The following is a 23,543-nucleotide window of genomic DNA, read 5'->3' on the forward strand; positions in this document are numbered from 1 at the left end:
CATTTTACACCATTACATAATTTAAGCCAACAGGATTTATTATGCAATTCTTATCTCATTTTAATTATACAGAATTCATTACATTATTATGCTGGATGTTGTAGCTTAGTTCAGGGCGAATTCAACTTATGGGATGAACCCAGATTCCAGTTCACACTCTAGGACTTAACAAATGTGTGATTTGGGGCAAGGGGCCAACATTTTCTGACCCTACATTTTCTTGGTCATGAAGGAGATTTTCAATACTGCTATCTCTACATCTCTTAAAGATCCTGTGATGCTTCTAATAAAAATGGATACGATGAAAATGCAATTCAAAATTAACTGCAACTTACAATTCTTGGCTTATTGTTAATACTCTTTGTTGAACTACATCAAGGATGAAATGAGTTATCCATCTTAGAGATCAATATTGTGTTCTTGTGTGGGTAAGTTCCATTTGATGCAAAGAACAATAGGATTGCTCTTCTGTGCTGCCTCTGAACTTTGAATCTATCTCCATGAAAGCAATGATTTTGTCTTGCTTCTAGTCTCTCATCAAACCAATCTTCAAATGGACAGCAACTGCATAATGCCTAGCATTCAGCATATGCCTAATAAATACTTGTCAATTATATGAAGGTGATTCTGCCTGTCAATCCTTCTCTTTCTTTATTCTATAAGGAGAAATTACAGAATCATCTTCCATTACTTATGCAACAACTGGACTCAGGTCTTCTTTCTAGAGTACCGAGTAGGTGAGTATGAGCTTCCTTTGACGGCCCTATGCCTCTTTCCCAAAGATGGCAACTCTTTTTCCCAAACACATATAAAGCTAGGTGAGTTGATCAATTTATTTAAGCGGTCGCTACAATACAACAAAGCAATGTAATAGTGACAGCAGTGAGCTTTGACAATCTATGTATGCTGGGTACTGTTTGAAGAGTTTTCTATGTATTCACTTACTTATTTCTGACAGTTGCCCAGTGAAGTTGGGGCTATTACTGAGACACAGGGAGGTTAAGTCATTAGCTCAGGGCCACAGAGTTGGTAAATGACAGAGCTGGGTGCAAGCTCAGACATTCAGGTCCATACCTCATCCTTCACCCCTATGCCCTGTGACTTTTCATTATGATTTAAAATTTTATTTTCAAACCCCCTTCTTATCGATGAGAATAAAAGGTGTTGAGAAAGAAATTTTCTTACAGAATTGCAATTCAGAGCCACATCAACCTAAGATTAACAAAGAATTTGAGACATTCATCTGGGAAGAGGTTTAAATATGAACAAATATTAACTGGGGTTTAGGTCAGTAGAAAATCCATTTTGATCATTCAAAAGAGATTGCTTCATCTTGACCCACACAATTAAAGAAATCATGAAATATTACAGCTTTCTAATGCCATTAATTAAACTGTCTGTGAAATTCTGGTATGTGAAAACTGCCCATATTTTCTTGGATTCCTGCAATGCCTCATTCTAGCTAAAAGCTTGCACTCACCCTGGACCTGCTCTTCCCCAGAGGCCTTTCTCCTGGCTTCAAGGAGTTATGGAAGGATGTCTGGGGATTAATACAGATTCCAGGGCTTGTTCCTAGGCCTGTAGACTCGAGGTATCTAAGGGCAGAGCCTGGGAATCCATATTTTCAAAATCTCCCCAGGTGATTAGATGCTTTGCTAAATTTGGGGGATCTCAGTGGGCTCAACACTCATTCTACAGGTCTCTGCTAAAGCTTCCAGCAACTCATGAATTCAGTAGCATTCATAGGTCTCTTTCCATGTTCTCATCTCTACCATTCACCTGGCTCCAGAATGTTCCCTTATGTTCTTGACGAGTCAACCCCTGGCTCACAGCTCATGGCTGCTTTCCTCCCATCTCCTGCACTGAGTTCAAGCCGCACCAAGATCCAGGTTACATTAGCCACTAAGCTTGTTGGTATCACAGCCCACCACCCAGTAAACTTCTCACCTTTATTTTGATTTAGTTTCAGCCCCACAAAATTGCCAGCACTAAACCCCCCTCAAGATTCCACATGAAGGGCAGGCCATGGTGACTCAGCAGGCAGAGTTCTCACTTGCCGTGCTGGAGACCCAGGTTCGATTCCCGGTGTTTGCCCATGCAAAGGGGGAAAAAAAAAGATTCCACATGAGAAGTTTCCTCTGCACTGCTTCCTCCTGGCTTCCTCTTTGCCTTTCCCTCAGACCGTTTGACCTTGCTCTTCACCCTTCTAAGAAATGATTCCCCATTTCTCTGTTCCTAGAACTCACACCTTGATCTAAGCTGTTTCACTCAGCCACGATCCAACAACTATTTACTACTGAGCACCAGCTAAACTCCTTGCGCTATTCTGGAAACTCTGAGCTGATGGCTTGATGTCCTATAGATCTTCCTACTGGAAGTGTGGTTTGTGGAGTATCACCAGGGGGCGTATTAGAAATGCAAATTTCCAGGCCCTATGGGGCAACTGAATTAGAAACTGCATTTTACAAGATTCCCAGGAGATTCGAATGCCTGTTGGGGTTTGAGAAGTGTTGTCTAGATTACCAAGGAAGATAAAGACAATCTGAAGATGTCCTCTCATTTTCCCTCTTCTCTGTCTCAAAGTATCTTGACCTTTGTCCACACTCCCATCATTATCCCAAATTCTGCTTCCTCACCTCTGACACAGCACTAACTTTCCCTTCCTGTGTGGTTGTGACAGCTGAGAGGGGAAGCGCATGTTTACTTCCTTGCACATTGTATTGCATGTCCTTAATGTGGCTTCCAAGGGAAAGGCTCCTGCCTTTTCTTTTCACCCCATCTTCTGCCTGTGCCATGATATAAGCCACCATTTCATTTCCCCTCTCAAACTTTGTCTGCATTGGATTAGTTCTCTCAGAATAAAAACCCATCTCTATCGTCGTTATCCTCCCCAGACTCTGAAAACTGTTGTTCCACCTTTGACCTTCCCTTCATTCCTAAGTGGAAAAGTAATTGCTGTCTACAACGCCCCACTGCACTGCCCCCTATTCTTCAAGCCCCCAGCTTCACTTCTGGTACAGCCACTGAAATTCGCTTGGTTTTGATTTAAGATTAAAACAAACTATCCATTACTAAATGTATTGGCCATCTCATAGAATCTCTTACTATCCCAGAGATTCCTAAATGTTCTTGGTCTGTGGAGTCTATAAAGTCTCAGTAAATTTCTCACAGTGCCCAGAGGCTAAAAGAAACGCCAACAGTTCCAATTATTAAATCATTAGGTCCAAAACAACTTAATAGTAGCAGGTCATGCACTGACTAACAGATGTCATTCTGTTTCTTTCAAAAGTTTAAACCATCCCACAATGGCCCTGTGATTTCCATGTGGTACCCCAGGCTGCCTTGGCACACAGTTTGGGAATTGTGCCTTCGTCTCTTGACAAGATTCCAGTTGTCCACCAACATTCACATGCTACTCTCCTTCCTTAATTTATGGTGTCTCCAGGATTACCACAGTCCCTTCTTCTCTGGCTCTGTCAGTGCCTTCTGTTATGTTCAGCATCTCCAACAGCCTGTTGACCATCTCTAGCAGATGCGGGCTCAATGCCATTTCTACGTCAACATTTCTACAAGCAAGTTTAGGATTTCTCTCTCATAGAAGACAAGTCATCCTATTCTCCCATTTTTATCAACTGCTACCCTTCAGCTCAAAAGTTTACCTTACTTCTGACTTCTCTCTTGAAAATGTTCTCACATCTAGGGAGTCATGGAGATTTGCTAATTTCCCTGTCACCATGGGTCCCACGGATGTGTCACCAGCACTCTGGGTTAGATCCTCATTAACTCCAGCCTGGTCTTGGCAAGAATTCCCTTCCTGTCCTCAGTCTCTCCTTGGTCCCTCTACTTATCCTAAATATTCTTCCTTTCCATATATCCCAAAAGTTTAAATGGCTCTCTGCTCCCAAATATCTATGTTCTATTTCTAAATTTCCTTTCCTATATTAGCATTCATCATACCCCCAATAAACTAGACATTCTTTGGGAATGTCCTAGCACACACCTGCTTCTATACTTTTCCTATGTTATTCTTTCAATTCTATAATACTTCTGCCATATATCTGGAACACTTCTGTGATCTCAGGAAGTCCCACTGGATTGCACTGCTGTATGTATTTCTGATAAGGGCCCACCCACTGTTTCTCCCTTTCTACACTGCCTTCCTTTCTAAACCAACCTTTGGTGATTTTGCCCTTTGCCCAGATAACTCTAGGACTTGGTCTCTTAATTGACTTTTTCTATAAACTATCATTTATAAACATTTACATTTCATATGTAAATAATTAATCTCTCTCTTATATAGGATGCCACTAATGCAATATCTCTTTCTGAATATTTTTTTTTTTTTGCAACTCCAGAGCTCTACATCAAATAGACTGTGAATGAAATCCTCTAAACTTCAAAAGCACAGTAACATCTACACCAGTGATAGCCATGGAGCTTTATGTCCAAGCTGTTTTGTCGGAAGTTCTTGTAAAACTATATAATTTTGGTATTTGACAGTCTAATTTTTGTTCCTTTAGGAACACATGCCTTAATGTGAATTCCAGATATGTTTCTAAAATATGGCTTTTGCATACAACTAGTGAAAACAGTTTTCTGACAATCCCAAAGAATAACTGTTTGAAAAAAAGGATAACATCTATGTTTTGTATGAGAATAAATAAACAAACTTCTATTGATCTGTTTCTCCCAGTCTTCCTCACTCACCCACACCAAAAACCCTCCCTGGGACATTCTGTCCTTTCTAGCTTTTTTTTTTTTTTACTCCGATTTTGCCCATCCAGCAATTGTATGATACTGACTAGTTTTTAAAATTCTGCTTCCATTTAAACTTCCTCTACTTAAGTTTCAAGAGGCTGAATGATTGACAGTGTGACTTAAAATAACATGTCACTATTGTCAGACTCACACTAAACTGGCAATGGGATTATATACAGGCATTGATCATTTCTCTCTCTCCTCCCCTAAAAAGAGAGGGCATGAGGCTGACCTATGGCTTTCTCTACCCAACACTGCTATTCTGGGAGGCATGTCCTCTCCTTCTGGCCAGGGGCAAGATACAAACTGCGCCTGCCTGACCCTGACTTGAGGCCACAGGCGGCTGGTGTAAGGGGGCTTCTCTGACCTAAGCCTGGCGGATCACAGGACCCAATCACCTTTCCACGAGGCTTTTCCAGCCTATTAGTGGAAGAGATCTTGTCATTGGAGAAAGATATAAAACTTAGAAGGGGTTGGCCCGGCATTTTTATCTGCTGTTGTGGAAAAGAACATTGCAAGCGAGAGAGCAAGAGAGCGAGAGAGTGAGAGAGCAAGAGAGCAAGCCCTAGTAAGTGCTGCAGAGTGGTTTCTGGAACCCATCCCTTTTCTTTCCCTTCCCATGGTTTGAATGGTCTATCTGTTCTTATGTGATATACATATATAAATATTATATATACAAATAGATGCATTTTTCTAAGCACATACTCTTCTTGCCTAAGCTAGTGCATCAGGGGTTTCTGTCATTTGTAACAAGAGATTCATGATAAAAGTCAGAAATAAACATTTTCTCTGGTTAATCCCAACATAAGATGGAGGATCCCCTGAGCTTTGAGCATGGTTTCCATTGTATGAATTGTGAAAACAAGACCAAAAAGAGGGGTGTTTTTACATAACTGAAGGCTTTTTAATTAACTGAAGGGCAGATACTCTCACTTTTGGTGTATTTATTGGCAGATAGGTTCTACCCCAAAAGCCATTCAATCATGTTATCAGCCATGAAATTCACTGTCTAATAAATTTATTGCTATTATAGAAACGAAGAAAAACTAGTGCAAAATGCCTTGGAAATAAACCAAGAGAGTATGTGATAAGCTGAAATGCAGTAAACAACGTTTAATTTTAACTCTTAGTATGAATTTTTTTCAGGCCCAGAGGAATCAGCACATCTTAATTACTCTGCTTACTTGTTCACCACTCATGACAACTCTTCTAGTTAAAAGTTCAAACACCTTTTAAGAGGCAAGAATGAAAAGCCCTGGGGAATATCATTTTATGTTTGTTCTAAACTTCACGCTCATTCAGGTTAGTCATTCGAGGGTTAGTTATTCGAGGGTAAGAAAAATGATGTCTGGAAGAGAATAATTCCTTGCCTCTAACTCCTAACGGACTGAAAATATGTGGACAGAAATGGGCATGTTTGGAGTTTCATTTAAGAAGGATGATTTTGGAAATGGGCAAAAGGCCAAGTACAGGATGTTCGTATTTCAGGCACACTCATCTTCTTTCCCTTTCTGAAACACAGAGGAGAGATCTCCTTGGCTGCCAGCAAAAGCACCCACTCTGGGTTTTCATTACAAATTATTTTCCTTCTACAAAGAGTTAATTTATGATGCTCTTGAACTACAGACCAAACATATTACTGAAATTTAAAAGCTATGTGGATGCTTATATGACATTGTTTTCTGGCCATTCAAATTGATAAATCTGTCATTCATTCACTCACTCATTCATTCAACCAATATTTATTGAACTTCAACCGTGTCCCAGATACTGTGCTAGTTTTGAGAAATGTGCATGGAGTTGATATTCCCCACTAGCTCCCTTCTCTTTTCAGAAGAAGGAGAAAGTTTTGTACCAGAAGGACAACCATCTGAGATATTCTTTCATACTTGAGAAACTATTATTTTTTAAAGGTCCATAGTGAAGTAGAATTTGTAGATGCTTCCTTTACTCTACATGTTTGAATGATCTTTGGGAGTTTTAATTTTTCTTGCTGGGCAAATAAAGTAAAAATCTGACCAAGACTCTTATTCGATAATGTAAGTAAGTTATTCCAATGAATTTATAACATTTTAAATTACTTTTCACTTTTCAATTATGCCAAGGTAAATGTCAGCTTTTTAACCTTCTAGGAGAGATAAATGGGTCAATGCAATAGACTTCCTTGAATGATATTTCTGGAATTCCTTTAGAAGGTTATCAACTAGAATATCTGCATGTTTCAAGAAAAGTCAATTATTTGGTAAAACAATGAGCTCTGGTTTAGGTGTGATCAATCTAGATGACGCTTGAATTGTGTCATCTCAATTCTCTGAGCCCAGTTTCCTTAGCTGTAAAATATAGGGACTAAATGATCTCTAGAGTTCCTTTGATACATTGTGAAACTATAGTTTTCTCTGATTATAAGCGCATTTCTTGAATTCAATTATGGTCTAAAAATATCCTGAAAACAATAAAAAGCAGTGATATATGGGTCAGGCAATGGTGGCTCAGTGGCAGAATTTTCACCTGCCATACTGGAAACCCGGGTTCGATTTCCGGAGGCTGCCCATGTGAAAAAAAAAAGTGTAGGGATATATGACCATGAAAATACTCAATAACGTAACTTACTTTTGTAATAAATGCTTCACTTAAAATGGTTCACATATAGTTTTAAGTAACAATTTACAATAGACCAGATAATTTATTTTACAATTGTAATATTGCTAATGAAGGTACTTGCAAGAGTTATTGAAAAGTAGGTGCAGTGTAACAGATGATGCCATTGTAAATTTCATGATTAAAGAGAAAATGTTTGAATCTGAAATCATTTATACCTGATTAAACCAATTTTTTAAAAAACAAACCATTATGATTTTAAAGTAAGGTCTCTTAGATTTAAAAAAATGTCAAACTACTTAATTTAGTATAAATTAAATAAATATTGCTTATCACACAGATATAAGAAAGTAACAATAATGATTTTCAAGAAATTAGCAAAGGAGAATTGACTGAAATAGACAGAGTTTGTCCTCTGGTTTATAACTAAACAGAAAAAAAATCCAGATATATAAATCATGGACTTAATATCTCAAAGGTCCATTTGGAAGAGAAGCTCAGAAGAGCTACCTATTAAGATAAGAACCATAGCATGTCCGCCACCTTTTTTCATATGTAAAAATATCATTTCAGCATCCCTCACTTGTCAGATGGAATGCAATGAGTCATGTAATTGCAGGGGACACAAACTAAATTACCAGACCTATGGATTCCATTTTAGAATTTTCCTTTCAAAACAGAATCTCTTGTATTCCCTATGCTTCTTTAAGTTGACAGAAGTCAGAGCTACTCTATGCTTTGCCTTCAAGTATGGTTCTGTTTAATGACATATTTCCCATTATATTTTGTAAATAGTTACCAATTAGCACCATAAAAATATATTAAGATAATATATATTGTGCACAAAAGAGAGAAAAACCAAAATTAAGGAATATATTTCTTTAAAGTGAAATTATTTTAATATACTTAGGCCCAGATCATCACAGCATTCTATAACTTAAGGGAAAACTAGCAATAAAACTTGTTGGGGAGATTTTATTAGGATCCATGTGCAGGCTTTGAAATGATTTAGCCAAAGTTATGTACCTAAAACTGGAAGTCATGTCTCCTCAGTCTAAATATGCAAATTATCTTTTGTAAAGAATGATGTTTATATCTAGGCATTGTATTAAGTACTTTCCATTGATTATTTTATTAAATCTCAGATCCAAACTATGAGGGATATGTAGCTGTGCTGGTTTGGAAGGATGTATGTCCTCTAGAAAGGCCATGTTTTAATCTAAATCCCATTTCATAAAGGCAGAATAATCCCTATTCAATGCTATATGTTTGAAACTGCAATCAGTTCATCTCCCTAGAGATGTGATTTAATCAAGAATGGTTGTTAAACTGGATTAAATGACGACATGTCTCCACCCATTTGGGTGGGTCTTGATAAGTTTCTGGAGTCCTTTAAAAGAGGAAACATTTTGGGAAAAAAAGCGATTCAGAGAGAACAGAGCAGAAGGACATAGCCATGAGAAGCAGAGTCCACCAGCCAGTGACCTTCGGAGATGAAGAAGGAAAATGCCTCCCAGTGTGCTTCATGAAACAGGAAGCCAGGAGAAGAAGCTAGCAGATGATGCCATGCTCACCATGTGCCCTTCCAGCCGAGAGAGGAACCCTGACTGTGTTCACCATGTGCCTTTCCAGATGAGAGAGAAACTGACTGTGTTTGCCATGTGCTCTTCCACTTGAGAGAGAAACCCTGACTTTCATCAGCCTTCTTGAACCAAGGTATCTTTCCCTGGATGCCTTAGATTGGACATTTCTATAGGCTTGTTTAATTGGGATATTTTCTTGGCCTTAGAACTGTAAATTAGCAACTTATTAAATTCCCCTTTTAAAAGCCATTCCGTTTCTGGTATATTACATTCCAGCAGCTACTAAACTAGAACAGTAGCTCTTTGCAAAAAAAAATGGCCCCAATTGTCTGCTTCTTCCTCTACCATGCTCTTGGCAATAGAACTTGTAGCTACCCCAAATAAGAGATGAGTCTATTTCCTAAACTCTGGGCTGTCCTTGTGACTTGCTTTGGCCAAAAGAATGTGGGAGAAGTTAAAGACCTCACAAGAGGCTTTACTCACTTCTACTTGCTCTCAATTGGAATCCTTTCCAGTTCCCACATGAACAAGCCCAGGCTACTCTGCTGAGAGATGGTGGATTAGTCGCCTCCATGGTGACTAGAAGAACTATCCAGCGGAGCCAAGCCCAAATTTCTGACACAGAGAAACATGATCGAAATAAATGGTTGTTTTAAGCCAATAGGTGTGGGGTTGTGATACACAGCACCAACTAATAGGGAAGAGTATGCTGTTACTAGGTATGTCTGTGCTCTACAACCTGTGCTCTTAGCCACTGTAAGTCCCTGAGGGCTTGGTCACCATTGAACCCCTCCAGCAGTATGTGGATCATATTATTAGGCCTTCAATAACTATATGTCACCCCAAATTGGAAAGAGGGCTTGTAATTCTGTATAGCTTAATATAATACATGGATACATCCCAGAGCAGGTTAAGCAGATAATTAAAAAGTATTGGCAAAGTCCTTTGAGGGACTAGAGAAAAAATATGGAACTGTTAAACTTTAGCACTGGGGAAATCCCTGAAACTGTCTCAAACATTAGGGACTCCCAAGTCAGTAGGCCAAGCCTTTGATCTTGAGGCTTGATCTTATGAAGCTTATTTCTGTAGCAGAGAAGCTAAGCCTACCTACAGTTACACCTATGAATTACTTCCGAAAACCTCTTTTGTTGCTTAGATGTGGCCTCTCTCTCTCTAAGCCCAACTCAGCAAGGAAAATCATGACCGTCCCCTCCTATGTGGACATGACATCCAGGGTGACATTTTCCCTAGAAACATGGGACATGACTCCCAGGGATGAGTCTGGCCCTGGCATCATGAGATTGACACTGCCTTCCTGACCAAAAGGAGGAAAAGAAATGTAACAAAATAACTTAACAGTAGTTAAGAGGGTTCAAATAGAGTCAAGAGGCTATTCTGGAGGCTACTCTTATGCAAGCTTCAGCTAGGTATTGCTAATTACCACGGTTTGCCAAACCCCAACCAAAACCATTCCTGTTAACCCTAAAGAACACCTAGGGCTCTATCCGAGAGTCTATAAAAGTTTCATGCACTAAGATAGCTTTCCAGAAACTTACAACCTCCAGATAGGTTCCTAGGCCAGTTAAGTCCTGAAACCCAGAGGGACTAGCCTCTCCAAGAATATCAATTTGTTCTAGCCCCCCGTCCATTATTTATCAAATGAATCATTACATAAGCCTACTTTACTATCTAACTCACTCAACCTCCTAAAATAATAAGGAATTTTAGAAAAAGGAATACAAACGGCAAATTCATGGATGGAAATATGCTTTAGCTTTGTTTATAATTAAAGAAAGGGAATTTAAGAAAATACCATTTTCATCTATCTTCTTTGGCAGAAATTTAAAAAGAAGATAAAACCTTATAGTGGAAAGGCTATGGGAGTTAGACACACTCGGGCACTGCTGGCGGGAGAGCAAATTGGCACAAACTTTTGGGAGGGTGATTTTTCAGCAGTTCCACAATGGTGATTTTTTTCCTGTACAGACACACAAGAATGTTCTCCAGAGAACTATTATAATAACATCAACAATAAGAAAATTTTCATCAACAGGGAACTAGATAAAAACATCAAGCTACATTCATACATTGAAATAATATGGAGCCATTTGAACATGAACCACTAACATGAAAAACTATCCACAATATAATGTCAAGTGAAAAAAGCACACTAAAGAACAGTATATAAAGTTAGGTCTTATTTCTAATATTTATAAAAAGAAGATAAAAACAAACAAACAAACCGAAGAACTCCACTTTGGTTTCCCAATGATCAGGAAAATTGACAGATCAACATACATTTGTGAAAGTTATTTTTTTCCTTATTTTACTACTCAAGTTTGCTTATTATCACTGCTTGTTTGGTGGGGGAATGCAGAGCTTTTGGGAAAGTGAAAACATTTATTTATCAAGGAAAAAAAACTTTAAAGTTTTTTTAAAGTGGAGAAAGATACATCTCAACTAACAGCAGAGATACTTGGTGACACTGCAATTGCTGCTGGCACCTTCAGCAGGGGACTGACTGCAGAAGAGAGAAAAAGTCAAGGGTGGATCCCAGATAGGCTGGAGGAGGAAATGGTGGAGACACCCTCAAAAAGAACAACAACGAGCTCCCTCTGGCTGTAGCAGGATGTTAAAAACTGCAGTACATATTTGTATTTAAAGCCAAAATTTCCTAGCTATCTCATGTCTTAAAGAAGTAATGAAGTGGAAGATTCCTTAAAAGCAATGCTTTATGTGCATTATCTCATTATTCTTCCCCACAGCTCTGTGAAATGAGGAGTATTCTTATCTTCGTTGCCCAGATTACTGAAACTCTGAGCCACACAGCTACTCAGCAGGGAGCGGGGGCCTGAAAGGAAGACACTGACTCTTCAGGTCAGCTGGTCACCGCTCTTGGCCTGCTGGACCATTCCGTTGGAGGTGGGTCAGTATTCCACAACAAGTTCATTCTGAGACCCCATTTTCCATGCTCTGGGATTGGTGGTGAACTGGGGAACTCAGACTGATAGGCTCTCGTGTGACTGGGGGCTTGGCAGTGGCTGCTGGTGGGGCTGAAAGGAGGGCGTGTGAAGAGATGACGAGCTCTGAAGGTTGACGGAAGGAAGGAGTGATAAATGGACTTAGACTTGTGAGAGACTTAACATGGGAAAGAGAAGGAAAGGTAGGAAGAAAAGGAAAATAAAAACAAATACGGTGACTGTGAGAGAAAATGAGGAAATCTTTTCTAGACACTAAAAGGAGGAAGAAGAGAGAAGACAAAATGGGGGTGCTGAGTTCTGCTGAGACTGAGAAGCGGCCCCATCAACATGACAACAACCCTCTCACCAGGCCATGGTGTTCAGTCTTGAAGGAGTTGCTGGAGCTGCTTACCAAGAGCATTCAGGACCCCCTAGTGGGACCCCTTAAGAGTTTCCATCACTTACTAAAGTCACTTTTAAAATTAAGACCTAATTCTAATGGTACAGATACATGTGGGATCTACCTATGGCAGTTGATAAAAATCTAATAGAAAAGTTAGAACAGCTTCCCTGACCTTGTGGTTGTTCCCTAGAGTAAAGCTTCTGAGCTGGGGTCCTCAAACCCCCAGGATTTCAAAGAAGAGATTTCAGTGGGCACAAGAACCTGAACGGGGTAGAGGAGCTTATATTTTTATTTCCACTCACCTCTAAATGAAACTAAGCACTTCCTTCCAGCATGAACATGTGCAGAAAATCATAGGAGTGATTTCCTCAGGATCTGAGATGTTGCATTCAATAGATAACAAGCTGGGAAGAGTGGAGAGATCACTGCATTTCCCACTTCAACTAAAAGGGGTGTTCAGGCTTCCTTGAAGATGCCTTCTGAGCAAAGACAATAGGCTCTCAAGCTGTGCTGCTTCAACTTGACGGTGTTAACAAGTCACCCTAGGACTCCATTAACATGCAAATTATGATTTAGCAGGTCTAGGGGTGGATTCGAGGTTCCACAGTTCTAACAAGCTCCCAAGTGTTGTCAATGCTGTGAATTCAGCGACAGCACTTGGAGTCGCTCTGACTCAAATGTGAAACAGGAGACTAAGCTGAGCCTTACTTGGATAGGTATAAAAATTCTTTGATTCAGCTACAAAGAATTGAAGCTTGATGTGCATTTTATATCTTCTATGAAAACATGAACAATTACCTCAAAAATATTCTCTTGGTGTTTATCAATTTGTACCGTTGGGCTAATTGTTCTCATGTCTGTGTTTTCATACCAGTTTGCTGGATAGCTTAGCATTGTGTTGATCACAAGGTATAACTATTTGTTGCTCCCCGAACATGGTGACCAAGTCTTATTCATCTTTTTTAATGTATTTTTTTATTGATAAAGCTCTAGGTTTACAGAAAAATCGTGCTGAGAATCCACAGTTCCTATGCACATTCCACACACAAGTTTTTGCACTTTACATTAGTGTGGTACCTTCATTACAATTGATGAAACAATATTATTATAATTATACTATTAACTATACTCCATAGTTTACATTACATAGCATACAGAGTTCCCTATTTTTCATGTACTATAGTACATTTTCTAAAAATATTTTCTAGTAACATATATACACTTAAAATTTCCCCTTTTAACCATAGTCAACTAAACAGTTCAGTGGGGTTAATTGCAATCTTGATGCTGTGCTACCTTCACCACCATCCATTACTGCTACTAATTGCTTGGGGGTTGCTTCCCAACTGTTTGACTTCCCAGGTCCTTCTAGTCTTCCCAGAGTAGACAGAACAGACTAAGGCAGGGGAGCAAACCCTCAGGAAAGGAGAAACAGCGGGTGGTAGTTGGAAGTCAGATTTAGTAAGATCTGATGGGCCAAGCATGAGCTGCTGCCAGCATCTGGTACAGTTACCCAAAGTGAGTTAGATGCCATTTGTCTCTCCTGGCAATTGTTTCATTCTATATGATGCTGACTTTCTAGAAATGTTTTTTTTTTTCCCCTCCCAATCTTCATGGCTTTCTGAACCAGTGATGAAATAGTATTTTCACACTTATGAATCAATATAATTAAAAACATGGTTTCCAGTTTTTCTTAAAGATGCCTACCATGATTTTGATTGAGAACATTGCTGCTAATTTTTTTACACTCCCCAAACTTGGAAAGGTGTTCATTTACTTTTCTTCCACTGTTCAAATGATTTTTAAGAGAAACTGATAGCATGCATAAACTGGAGTGAAAAAGAGTGGTCCAAGGTCGAAGCCATAGTGATAAAGGAGATGGCCGTACGTGCTGTGTGCTCAGTGCTCGCCCCTTCCTGATGGTCACGTGGGCTGGTGATTTGAAGTCACCAAGATGTCTATATAATAGTTATAAAGAAGAGGCTCTAGAGTCAGGGCCCCTAGATTCAAATCCTGACTATACCATATTCTAGTTGTGGGACCTTGGGAAAGTCAATACATTTCTCTAAGTATTGCTTTTCTTATCTGCAAAATGGGGACAATAATAGTACCAATCTCGAACGGTTGCTGCAAGGCTAAAATTGGACAATTCCTGTAAACGGCTCAGCATTGTATAAGGCCCATAGTGAGTGCTCAATTTATATGTGCTATTTTTAACTTACATTATTACTGTTTTCTGGCATCTTGGGATGGGTTACTGTAAAAAGTCCAATGGCAGTGGTTGTAGATAGGCCCATTAAACCACTATCTCTCATTAAAATTTATTTTTTCTCAAGTCTATCAAGAAAATCCTGCCCCTTCCATCTAATCCAGCCCTGCCCATCTGGTCTCTTTCGCTGCTTAGATCTTATTCAGTAGTTCAAAAACAAGGCAACTCATCAGAATCACGCTGAACTTGTTAAAAATAAATTTTTGGTGCTACAAAATGTATGAAACTTGAAAACATGATACCAAGTGAAATAAGCCAAACATGAATGAACAAATATTGTATGATTCCACTTACATGAAATACCCAGAATAAGCATATTTGTAGACCCAGAAAGTATATTAATGTTACCAGGGGCAGGGAGGAGAGGGGAATGTGGAGTTATTGCTTCATGGGTGCAAAGTTTCTGTTGGGGGTGATGAAAAAGACTGCATAATGGATGGCACGGCACTGAACTGTACCCTTAAACATGGGTGAATGGCAAATTTTATGCTACATCTATGCTACCAAAATAAAATTAAAATAAATAAAAATTAAAACAAAGCAAAACTTCAGTCTCACATAGAGGCATGATGCAAAGGTTCTAAAATATAGTCCCAGGACTAGAAATATCAGCATTACCAGTCCTACCAGAGACCTGTGGAATGGGAAACTTTACAGATGGAGATGAACAGTTTGTGTTTTTAACAAACACTCCAGGTGAATCTGATGCTCTTTCAAGTAGAGAATAACTGACCCAGTAGAAGCTGTTTTGAAAAGCTTCACCTGTGATTTTAATTCAGCTACTGTGACACCATCATTGGGGAACCTGTACCAGCAGTGATGGCTAAACCACTGGCTGACCTCCTCCATTCTCTGATTTGTACCGACTTCTCAGCGTTCTCTGATTTGTACCGACTTCTCAGCAAAAAAATGGGAAGATCACATAATACCTTGCTAAGTCGATTTCTTCTGGATCCACTATCAAGCTCACTCATTTGTTTTGGGCACAAGTTGTATTCAAGGCTACTTTATTGCTAGATTCACTTAGCCTTTCTGTCAACAAATATTTATTGGGCTCCTACTATGTTTCAAGGCACCGCCAGCATTGGAGCGGTGACACAGTTCATGAGAGGACATTTTGAAGGACAGATCTGTTCACTATGGAGACGATGAAATTTACTTTTATAGGGAGCCTCAGGAACTGGCTAGACAACATTCCATATTCATCTTTCAATATTAACTTTCCTAAGTGTAGAAGAGTAGAATTGATAATATTTTGAGTTCTTGCAAAGGCCACTGATACAAAACAGTGAAGATTTATTTGAAAAATATTCCTGATTTTATTAAAGTAGCATTTCCTAATTCCATGTGAAATTTCGAAGATCTCAAGAAACTCTCATAACCCCAAAAATAAGTTCGTGAAAATAAAACCAACAGAACAGAGAGGACCTTGGTAAAGACGAGGGAATAGTGGGGTTTATGAAGTGTTAGTGTAGTGGATACCAGGTGGCCTACATAATCTCCCAAATGGCTGCCAGCCAGCCCTGCCCCTGTCTCTCTTTAAATTGCCCAAGAGCATCCAGAGTTATGTATGGAAAAGCGGAGTCACGCTTGACAAACATAAGGCAAGTTTCTTGGGCTTACCAGTTTAATATGTTCTCGCTTCTGGTATTTCTCACTATAATACTGTTCTTGTCGAAGGTTAAGCAACTGCTGCTGTTGTTTGTCCTTCAAGTCTATCAACTTTTGGGTCATTTCAGCATCCAGAGCAGCAAGATCTTGTTCGATTGTTGATGAAGCATGATCAGGGCTGCTGGGTTCAGATCTGCAAAGACACAGAACTTGACTCATGAAACATGAAGGTCGTAAGAAAGCGGAGGGAAGGTTAATCACCTGAGCTCCTCCTAGAGGGAGCATTGTGTTTGGTTTGGCAATAAATATTTCGATACACACATAGGATAAAGGATGATAACCCAAGGACGAGCTCAAACAACAGAGGGTCTCCAAAGAGGCAGAAAGTAAAGTAACAGGCTGGGGGCCCTGGTGGTGGCGGCTGTGGGCAGAAGAATTCCTCTCCGGGGAAAAAAATGTCTAATAATGATTGTTAAGGTTTTAACCTCTAAAAATTTTTAGTGTGGCATGTGTAATATAATTCGCTGCTATTTTTGCCTATAAAAGCTTCTGTCAAGTCTGCATTGAGTGGATTCTGTTGGAGGGGGGTTGAAGTGGTGCCAGGCTTTGCATCTAGGGTGAAGTGAATTTCAAACAGAGCATGTCCAGATGCCGCACGCAGAAAGTCCTCCCAGCTGACGTGTGGGTCTGTTTCCTGACAAGATCGTTTAATAGAAAGGACATGGTATGAAACTAAGGTTCTTTGGGGGCTGCAACAACTTCATTGATATATCTACTCCAAATGGCACTTTCCACAAAATGCTAAGGTTGTAAAGCAAAGGAGGATGCATTAGCTCATTCTAAAATATTTACTGAATGCTCGTCCCATATAGGGTGACTTCCTTTGAGTTTTTCATAGTCAGAGAATTTTAGACACTTAGGACTAGAGTTATAGATCAAAGTAATTCTCACCAACGTATTGGGTTAAAATACATGGTGTGATTCCTTCACATTATGTACTACTTGCAGGATATAAAAGAAAGGGAAACAGGACATTGAGAAAATGGGGTACCAAGAGCAAGTCTGCTCTCTTCAATGATCTGGAACTGTCTCCAGAAAAAAGACTAAACCATTACCTAAGATATCCAGGACATCAGAGTCTACACCATGTTTTTCACAGGTAGAGATTTATTAGAATTAGCTGGCACTCCTCTATGCTTTCTCTTTGGATTAGGCCAGAATCAGCAGTGACACATAAGAAGTCAATGAATTGAAGCTGGTGTAAGGATCTGATTTGGCCAAATTAAGGACGTAGCATTCCTTCAAAGATTTCTATTTGCATTTTTATGCGCAATGTAAATAAGAATGAGCACTCTATAAGGCTCATTGATCCAGACACAGCAGAACCCCATGGCGGCACGGAGGTGGCCCTCCATCTTGACGCAAATACAAGGAATAGTCATCATCTTCTGCCACAGGAAGTCCGTGTAGCCAAGGAAACGACATTTCCTCAGTCGGCCACACCTCCACAGGAATCGCAACTCTCATTCGCTGGTCACGCAGCATATGCCAGGCACTCTCCACCTACTTTTCACTCTCACCGAGAACCCAACAACTGGGTGTTCCTGTCTCTGGTTTACATTTGAGGAGTGCAGGACTCAGTGAGATGATCCGACTAAGGTTGCAGCAAGGGAGAGCAACACAGCCTCAGCTTTAAGACCAGTACAGAATCACTGCACCCCAGCGGCTGGACAGAAAGCGACTTTGAGTGAATTTCACTTTCTATGGAAAGCCCAGATGAGAAGATAGATATTTGAATGAGAAAATAATTCAATGGATAGGACATCCATTCATTACCCTGAAGTATCTTCAGGATTCTTTGGTGTATCCAAATAGAGGGGAGATGGGCAGACATAACTGGACCTCAGGGTTTTGTTTCCTTAAGAAAGGCTTCTCCTGATGTATCTTTGAATATTAGATGCTTAGGGATTTTTTTTTTTGAGGGATAGTGTTAAAAAAAAGTGAAGAATGTTTCTGCAATGTTCTGTAAAAACAGGGTTAAAGGCATCATCCCCTCTGTTGTCTAATGCTGCTTGTATAAGGTCCACGAGATAAATTCCTTTGTAATAATTCAATACTGGGAAAATGTTTGTGTCTCTTGGAAGAGAAGCAAGTTTCCTTTAACTGGATAAGGAGAATTATGTAACCCCTATTTCCCTTTCTCAGAAGCTACTATTTCTGTTCAAGGACAGAAATAATGTTAAATGGTCCATGCTGTCCAACAGAAATATAATGTGAAGCATATATGTAATTTTTTCTCATAAGTAATTTAAAATACTTTAGTGGCCACCTGAACAAAGTAATGATTTTAATAATATTTTAAATTTACCATATTGTATCCAACACATCATTTCAATACATAATTAATATAAAATAAATGTCAATATAAAATATGCAATATTTTACAAGATGTTCTTGCTTAATGAATTCCTTGAAATATGTTGTGTATTTTGTACTGACAGCACATCTCAACATCTACTAGTTGCATTTCAAGAGCTTAGCAGCCACAGGTGGCTGGTAGCTTCTGTATTGCACAGTGCAGGGTTAGATATCTGGCAACCATTTGCTTGAGTGTGTGTTGTTTTGTATTTTTCCATTTTAGTAGGCTTTTTTTTTTTTTTTTTTTACATAAATGTCTTCTATGATAAATTGCTTTAGTACTATACTGCAAGTTTGCAGGATTTGGCTTATATGCAAAACATGAATGCAAAAATGACGATATACATATCACTAAATAGAAATTTAGGAGAGGTTTTCAGCCAAGCTTCGCCTGGCTTATAACTGTTGGTAAATGCTCATGCTTTTAGCCTTCAGATTTCTCTTTGAAAAAAGTGACTAAACTCACCCAGATGGCCTCGAAGACGGCTGTAGCTCTAATAAACTATGGTTTTGTTGCTTTTTGAAACTCAAGTGCGGTGTTTTGAAGTTAGGCATGTATTAAATTATATGTCACAATATGGTTCTGGAAAATGCGTCTTACATCTCTATATACTGGCATCAGAATAAGATTATTCTGAAAGGGGAACTAAAGGAAGGATTGTTAATACCACCTGTCTGATCCTTAGCTTACCAACAGGTTCATGGTCACTGAGTTTCAGAGTGGTTTAAAAGGTTTGTCATTAGAGAATTAAATGTTATTTCTCAGTGCCAATGATTATAAGTCACCCACACCCCAGGGAATCTTTAATGAGAAAACTGCTGCTCCTGATGTTTCATAAAAAGCTTTGAGTATTTGCACAGTTAATTCCACATATAATCATTAGATTATCTTTGACTATATTTTGTCCATTTTTTAGTCAACATGGGAAAAATCAGGATATCTGCTAAGTTGATAAATTTGTCTACTGTAGTTATAAGAAATCAAGGGGAGTGATTATTTTAAAAGACTTAGCAGGTGTTTTTTGAACTCTGTGACAGTATAATTCATTAAAGTACTATAAGCATTCTTAAAGTACTATAAGAACTAACGGATACTTTAGCTTTTGTAAACTACACAATTTTTATATCACACATAACATTTAAAACTGATGTGAATTGATGTTTCTAAAGTTTTTAGGACAATGCCTCTCACAATGCTATGTTAGGAGTCATTAACTAACTAAAATTTAAAATATTTTTGATTGCTAGCAAAATAAAACCTGAAGAAAACAGTAATTGTTTTTCCCCTAAAGGAACAATGTCAACATTAAAAGTAACTGCAGTTTACATCCATTGCCTGACTATGAAACTTTGAAGAAAATTCATTGCATAAAAATGAACACTGATGATCAGAGAGCTTCATGTTGCAAAATATCATTTACTGTCAACAAGTTCATACCATAAGCCTACAAAAGATGTTAGAAGAAATTCCAAGAATTCAGATTTAGAAGAGTAATCTCATAAAATTTGGGTAAGTAGATGAGCAAATGTATCTGGGCATTTTCATTTCATAGGAATATCCATCCTTGGTGTACAGAGAGATGCTCAAAGTAGCAGCTAAGGATTCTAACGCTTTTGTAGGATTATAGGAACCACTTCTAGAAAGTTGTCCCAGGTGTATGCAGATGTAGTCCCAGACCTCTGTCATCTTGGGACACGGTTGGGACCTCGCAGAGGCAGCATGCAGTGACCTCGTTGTGGGTTCAGCCTCGTGTCCAGCACGTGTTCCTGGCTGCATCATGCAGCCTCACTGAGCCCCAGGCCCTCACTTGTCCAACGCAGAGGACCCTGGTACCTGCATCTCAGGGCTGCAGGGGAAATGCATGGGGAAATAAAGACTCCACACTACAGGGCAGAGGAGGAAGCCCAGTGTGGCCAGCCAGACCCTGTGTCCAGAGTCCAGGGACAAGCTATGGTGAGCAGCCAACACGTGGGCTTCTGAGAACAGGTAAACTCTGGAATGGAACCAGCAAGCAGAAAGACAGAATTCTGACATCTGGCAGCAGGTCTTTGTGGGGGTTAGAGGCAGGGAGTGTAATCCCCAGGCAGGGGATTTGCACCTGAGGAAGGGCCCAGAGACGACTGATGCCCCTTTTTCATTAAAGTGGGATCTAAGCAGAGGATATAGGTGTCCCTGTGAGATGCTGGGAGCTGAGACCGATAGGACAGGCAGGGATCAGACCAGAAAGTGCCACCCTGTAATTTCAGGAAGCCCCTGAGGGATGCTAGGTCAGTACCCGTCAGCAAGACGTCTGTGGCCCGGCAGCATGGGCAACCCCTGGGAGCTTGTTAGAAATGCTGAATCTCAGGCCGCACCTCTGATTGCTGAGTCAGAAATGGTGGGGGTGAGACTCAGGAGTCTGTGTTTCAGCAAGCTCTTCCCAAGTGTCTGTTACATATGCTAAAGCTTGAGAAGCATGGTCCAGTCTAGACAATGACGGAGCTTCATATGAAGAGGTTCATGTTCTCTGAGGACATCTGGGCATGGCAGAGTGACATGAGCAGCTTTCCTTTGTTTCTGACCCCATACCTTGTTTTGCCTTTAAAATAAGTCAAGAATCCATCCCCTTCACTCCATCTCTGCTTCTATCATCCTAGACCAAACCACCTTCACTACTCAGCGGGACCCAGGAAAAGTATCCTAACTGGTCTCCCTGCTTCCACTCTAGGCCCTGAGATGCCTGTTGCTCAGAGCATGGTCCACAGACCAGTTGCACCAGCATCTCTTGGTGCTGCTCAAGCCCCACCCCAGACCTGCCAAATCAGAATGCACGCTTAAAAGATCTCCAGTTGATTCATACCCTATTCAAGAAACACTGCTCAAGGGTCCATTTTCCACATAGCGGCTAGAATGATTTTCTGAGACTATTAATCAGACTGTATCAAGTCAACTTAAATTTTTCAATGAGAATTGTAAATTATCATTGAACTTACAATAAATTCTGGCCTGTTTATAATTTGCTCTAGCTTTAAAGATTTTGGTGCTTGGTTCCCCTACTCCACACCACAACAGTATTTCTCTGACTTTGTCTTGTTCCAGTCTACTCATGGCTTACTGTGTCTCACCCACTTTGGCAATTTCTCTTTTATCTTTGAACAACCAATTTATCCTACCTCAGGGCCTTTGCACTTGCTTTCTCTCTGCCTGGAATACTTCTCTCCAGTTCTCTGCATAGCTGTGTATGCTTCATTCTTCAGGGGTTACCTCATCAGTGAGGCCATTTGAGATCAGTCTGTCGAAAGGGCTACCCCAGAGCTAGTTATTCTCTATTACATTACCCTGTTGATTTCTTTCTTTAATAGTCCTCACCACAATCTGAAATTACATTGCATATTTGTTCGTTGTTTATTGTCCATCCCTGCATCGCCATAAAAGCTACTTGAGAGCAAGAATTCTGTTGGCCATGGTCACTGCTGGGTTCCCAGAGCACACAGTAAACATTTGATCAATTGTGGTTGTACATGTGTCTGAGAGATGCTTCTCACCATCAAGGTTTGGGCTCAGGAGCCTCATGAACCCAAAAGCAGGGTCACCAGTGCAGGGCTTTGTGGGTTTAGATAGGGACACAAGGGATAGTTGAGAGTTCTCTTTTCTGTAAGTTGCCTGTTCAACCAGGTTCTAGGTACATGGCAAACTTTCCTACCAGACAGGTTGGGAATTCAACTATTTGGTGTTGGGGCCACAGGTTAGAAACCAAAGGTAGGACTTCCTGCATAGCTATTCCCAGAACTAGAGTTTGGTCCAAGAAAGAAATTCAGTTTAAAAGCAAAACTTAGTTGAGGTGACTCAAGAATGATGGAGAAAGGCAGGGGCTGGGTGGTTTTCCTACAGTGGTAAAGGTCCAAAAATATGATACAAAAACATTGAAAACCCTTACATGTAAATTACTTGTCCTAATACCATAAAGCAAGCAGGAAAAAAAGAATCTCATCCAACTTACTTTTTCTTACTATCCTTTTTGGCAGACTTTTCCAAGGCTGCCCTCCTTCGTAAGTAGTCATTCTGAATCTCATTATATTTTGTAGTGTGTTCTTTGATAAGGTCAGTGGTTTTCTTGTGATGCCTTTTAACCAGGTCTTTCATTTCTTTGTAGTGCTTCTTTTGAAGTTTCACAAACGATTTCTGTTGCTTTAGTTCATCAATAGTCTGTGCTTCTACTTCTGCAACAGAACAGTAAAAGAGCTAACCAACATGGAAGGATGAAAGTACAGATGTAAAGAGGACTGACAACGTGCTTATTGAGAAACGTGTGTCTGAATAGCCTCGTACTTAAGAGGACAGCTTTGATGTCAAACATGTCTGGTTTCCAGCCTGGCTAACTTTTCATCCAACTTACTGAACTTCTCCAAGCTCCAGTTTCCTCATTTGTTATATGTGGCATCGTTGTTGGTTTTTAGTTTGAACCCAAACTAAAGCTCCTAGAAGCAGAGCTCTAGAAGGGGGTTTGGTGCTGTAATTTACTGAGTGGTGGTGGTGGCATAGCCTCCTGGGTGAGGCAGTATCCATTTGGCTGAGAGCAATTCTCCAAAAAAAAAAAAAAAAAAAAAAAAAGGAAAAACTATGAGCCAATAGCAGTCAACACTCATAACAGCTGGCAGATGGGTTACCAGCCAGCATGCAGGGTCTGGGTGGGGCACGGAAAACATCCAGTTAAAGGATAATAATAGTGCTACTACCTTTTAGGGTTAATATGAGGATGAAATTAAATAATTCATGGATAGCATTTAACACAGGTTCTGACACTGCCTGTAGAGACTTAACCCATGACTTACAGGTCTGTGGAATCATCACCTAAGGCACCATTCATAGCTTAGCATTGTGGATTTGTGTACTTCTCACAACAGTGTTCCAGCACATAACAGTAAACTATTTTGAGGGAAGATCCCTTAGTCTAATTTGCACA

General features: G+C 39.8%; 1 protein-coding gene and 1 long non-coding RNA gene across 4 annotated transcripts in view; one reads left to right on the forward strand and one right to left on the reverse strand.

The window, feature by feature from the left end:
* The window catches only part of PLCB1 (phospholipase C beta 1), a 706,046-nt gene that overhangs the window by 93,258 nt on the left and 589,245 nt on the right, over positions 1–23,543 (reverse strand). For all 3 annotated transcript variants that reach the window (XM_077115679.1, XM_077115662.1, XM_077115670.1), the window contains exons 26-27: positions 22,581–22,800; positions 16,195–16,375 (exon numbers count right to left, since the gene is read on the reverse strand). In XM_077115679.1, the coding sequence (XP_076971794.1) occupies positions 16,195–16,375; positions 22,581–22,800 (401 nt within the window). The remainder of the gene's footprint in view (positions 1–16,194; positions 16,376–22,580; positions 22,801–23,543) is intronic.
* LOC143646600 (uncharacterized) lies at positions 4,789–23,198 on the forward strand. The gene is made up of 4 exons (XR_013157551.1): positions 4,789–5,326; positions 5,905–6,060; positions 19,893–20,110; positions 22,734–23,198. It is a non-coding gene; the product is annotated as an uncharacterized LOC143646600 (long non-coding RNA).

This window comes from Tamandua tetradactyla, chromosome 1 (genome assembly GCF_023851605.1).
Source record: "Tamandua tetradactyla isolate mTamTet1 chromosome 1, mTamTet1.pri, whole genome shotgun sequence".
NCBI lineage: Eukaryota > Metazoa > Chordata > Mammalia > Pilosa > Myrmecophagidae > Tamandua > Tamandua tetradactyla.